Source organism: Anneissia japonica, unplaced genomic scaffold, assembly GCF_011630105.1.
Source record: "Anneissia japonica isolate Jap-2015-1 unplaced genomic scaffold, ASM1163010v1 scaffold287925_len434832_cov202, whole genome shotgun sequence".
Lineage (NCBI taxonomy): Eukaryota > Metazoa > Echinodermata > Crinoidea > Comatulida > Comatulidae > Anneissia > Anneissia japonica.
This window is the reverse complement of record NW_022701900.1, coordinates 417,411-421,646: the sequence shown is the minus strand read 5'-3', so window position 1 is coordinate 421,646 and position 4,236 is coordinate 417,411. Positions and strand designations below refer to the sequence as shown.

Here is a 4,236-nt window from a genome sequence, read left to right as displayed (position 1 = left end):
AGACTATTACATGTTCTCAATTAAGGCAATAATACTACTACTGACTACACAAAAAGAACAGCATCTATGCCAATGTTACTTGAAATACAAAACAAAGCATACAATTAAGCACATTTGTTGCATAAATCATTAGTTTTCCAGTGTTTAAGGGGAATTGTCAAGAAAATAAATCAAGATGCAAGATAAGTTATTTTTTGAAATACGTAATATAAAAAAAAGTGGAAAACTTTAATATATGGCATGATTCTGAGTTAAAAAGACAGTTACTGATATATCACATCTATTCTCTATAACAAAGTAATTAACATTTATACAACATAAATTAGTTAATAGAATATGAGTATGGTGACTCTGAAAAATGACAGACGTGAGGCCATAGTTGATTCTACGTTTGGTTCTTTATTGGAACATTGTCAAGAATGAATAGTTTAAGTCCAAAAATACTGAAAAACATACAAAAAATCAATACAAGATAAATTTTGACCAATTAGAAAGAGGTAGGCGGAACATGGAGACAAATGATATTCTGATAAATTGATAAACAAAATAACATTGTTATAAACAAATGATTATTTTAGAACAAAAGCAAGTTAGCACTTATGCTATGTGAATAATGCAAGCTCTTTAGAGGCTCGACCATAGTTTAGACTAGGCTTATATCTTCTTATTGCTAAGGCTTCAGCAAATAAAATTTCAGACCAATGTAGAGAACCATGAATAATATTAATATTTTCAAATAATAAGGACTCAATAAGAGATAAATTGGTTAGTGATCATTATTTAGAGCAAATCAATAATATAAAACAAAATTTTACAAAACATTTTACAAAGAATTTACAATAAAAACATTAAAGGAAATAAAACCAAAATTATTTCAAAAACAAGAAGATAAATTTGTCATTTTCACTTCATGTTAAACAAAAAATGTTAAATCAGTATTTACCAAGTGTTTCGCAACGTGTGCCAGTATACGAGGTTGGACATGTGCAAGTGTATGATGTTACAAAATTGTTACATGCCCCTCCATTAAGACAAGGAGAACTGTTACATGGATTTGATGAAACTGTGGAGAAAAAATATAATCCAATTTCACTAAAGGTTTTCAAATAACATGATGATCCACCAACATCAGACTATTACATGTTCTAAATTAAGGCAATAATACTACTACTGACTACACAAAAAGAACAGCAACTATGCCAATGTTACTTGAAATACAAAACAAAGCATACAGCATACAATTAACCACATTTGTTGCATAAATCATTGGTTTTTCGAAGTTTAAGGGGTATTGTCAAGAAAATAAATCAAGATGCAAGATAAGTTATTTTCGAAATACATAATATAAAAAACAGTGGAAAAATGTAATATTCGGCAGGATTCTGAGTTAAAAAGACATTTACCGATATATTATATACAAGATACAAGGTTGTTCAAAATGCATAATATAAAAAGGCAGAAAACTGTAATACTCGAGTTAAATTTACTGATACATTAATTGATTAGTGGTCAGCTTAGCTCAGTCGGCTAATCTGGTGGTAGCCACTGTGTGTGCGTTGAACTATGGAGATCTCTAGGTTCCCGGTTCAATTTCCATCTGCCTCTCCCTGTGTTTCAGCTGATTCCTTTTGGGCGATTTCTTTTTCCTTTTTATTTTCTTGACTTCCCAAGCAAAAGGGGGAACCTGGGCAGGGTGGGCCCCCTTTGGATCCGTGCCTGCACAACTATTTCTTTTTTACAGCGAACCCTTTTGTGTCGTGCAAATAAATTTGCCTAGTGGAAAACCTCTTTAAGAGAGACATGATGTGATGATCTGCAGTTGCTGACCATTTCCAGTACTTTGGAGCAAGGAGGATTTGTCTGAATCACCTAATAAAGTGATGAAAGGCATACCTAATGTTTCACATCGTGATCCAATGTAGTTACTTGTACATGTGCAGTACTTCAAGACAGGCATTGAAGTGGAGGTTAACTGGCTGTGGTACATGTTGTTACAAGTTGCAGAGTTAAGACATGGGCTAGTAGTTGCTTCCAAAGTACACACATCAATACTAGGTACTTGAGCTGAAAATTATAATTATATTAAAGCACACCATCAACATCTTTATCATCATTGTCTTAAAGCATGGCCTACTTGAAAGCCATATTATTCAACCCCAGATTGCCTTTTGTCATAAAATGTTGAAAGGGGATGATTGTAATGTGTCACTCTCATACGTGAATCAATTTAATTTATTTTAACAATGTTTTGCAAGGGTGGTCAATCCAGATGAAGCTATTTATTTCAGTTAAATACATAGCAAGACAAAAGAAAATATGAATCAGAATTGGACTGGATTAAATATTATTTATGATTACACATTTTTTTTACCACTCTGTAAAACGGATAAAAAAACTCCAGTCAAATTAGAATTAGAATGTCACATCAAAATATTTTTTCTTCCTCATACAAAAAGAAAATCACTATACCTATAGTGAATTGACATAGCGGCCCTGTGTAACCTGTTGCGCATTTACAAGAATACTGATCTGATTGTTGGACTGTTGAGCCTTGGTAGTAGCTGTTGTAGCATGTTGATCCAGCCATACATCGGTTATTGGTTGAACAGGAATCAAATGATGGAGATGATGCTGAAAAACATAGACAAAATAAGCTGTAACAGTTGCTATAGTACTATATGTATAAACTTGTTTCATTTATTTCATTTTTTTATTTATTGGTATAAAAACATTCATAAGGCAACATAAAAATGTTAAAAACTATCTGAATTCACAATACGAATGGAAGAAAAGTACTGTATAAAGATACTAGATAACTTTATTGTCCAAAAGGAAAGTCAAACATATAAATATAAAGGACATGTTATATATGAATTCCGACATAAAGTTTATAGTACAATATATACAACAAAACATTACATATAGATAATGCATTATATAGATAAAGGAGTATGCCTAAACTAAAACAATATGGAACAAAGGAGAATACCAAAACTAACATTCTTCCTATTCAACTCAGATATCAGTTTCAACTTGGCTGCCTCACTTTTAAGGCACTACAAAATATTGCTCCTCAAACTATCTGTCAATCCATCACTAAAATCATTGCTAATTGCCGCATGAATACTCGCCAGATAACTAAGCGTGATCTCATTTGATAGGTGATATTCCCTAGGAATATTATTCCTAGGCCCTGCTTAAGGCAGGCTCAGGTCGACACGGAACTCAACTCAACTCAACTCGTCGACATGAGCGCTCCGCGCAACTGAAAGGAACTGACCGGAACTGAACGCAACTGAACGGAACTGACCGCAACTGAAAGGAACTGACAGTCGCGCATATTTGTCGACATAAGTTGAGTTGAGTTGAGTTGAGTTCCTTTCAGTTGCCCATGTTCAACTTTTTGCGGAACTGAAAGGAACTGAAAAAAGCGCGAAAAAAATGCTGATTCGGAACTTAAAGGAAGTGAAAACGTTGATCCTGATATTAATCGTAATCAAGATGCATTAACTGAAAAAAGATATTATATTACAATGTTTTGTTAATGGTAGATTACTTTATTCTTTGTTTTTAAAAATATAGGCCATAGGCCAGATTTTTATTCTAACACATTAACAAGTAGGCCTAGGCTAGGCCTAATAATATTAATAAAATAATAATAATAATAATAATAATAATACAGCATATACTTACCATATTCAAGCTAGCCTAGGCTAGGCCTAAAGTGTAGAAAAAAGGCAGGCTTCCTATGCCAGGCCTACTAGCCTACGTCTAACTCTACGTACGAGAGTAAAGACTTGACAACTAACTGGCATGCAGATCTCACTTCCAAAATCCATTTTTACGAATTATAAATAATCCAGTAATTCTTGGGAGTGTGCATTGTTTTTGAAGTTAGTTTTGTACAAATTCTTTAACAGTATAACATTTATCTAGGGCCTAGGTTTAGGTCAAAAAAAGCTAAATTCCTTTTTCAGAAAGTCCCTCTGCAGTGTAGTGTTAAATTATGAATTCTATCAAAAGTATGCTGCTGCATTCGCGTAATATTAAATTAATACATTTTTATAACATATTTGACAGCTGATTCATGTAAACATTGTCACGTATAAAATGTATTCGTGTATACTTGTTGTTTTTGTTTTTGTTTTTTCATATAGAAAAAGACCTTTCTTATTTTAATTGTTCCATCAGATTTTGCATGAACCCATTTCAAATAGACCAATATGCGATACAATT

The 4,236-nt window shown here is 32.7% G+C and overlaps 1 protein-coding gene across 1 annotated transcript in view; it reads right to left on the bottom strand.

The window, feature by feature from the left end:
- The window catches only part of LOC117103753 (neurogenic locus notch homolog protein 2-like), a gene marked incomplete at its 3' end in the record, with an annotated part of 81,546 nt that overhangs the window by 12,084 nt on the left and 65,226 nt on the right, over positions 1-4,236 (bottom strand). Inside the window, 3 exon segments of the mRNA XM_033244363.1 lie at positions 944-1,063; positions 1,894-2,064; positions 2,470-2,631. Coding sequence (XP_033100254.1) covers positions 944-1,063; positions 1,894-2,064; positions 2,470-2,631 — 453 coding nt within the window.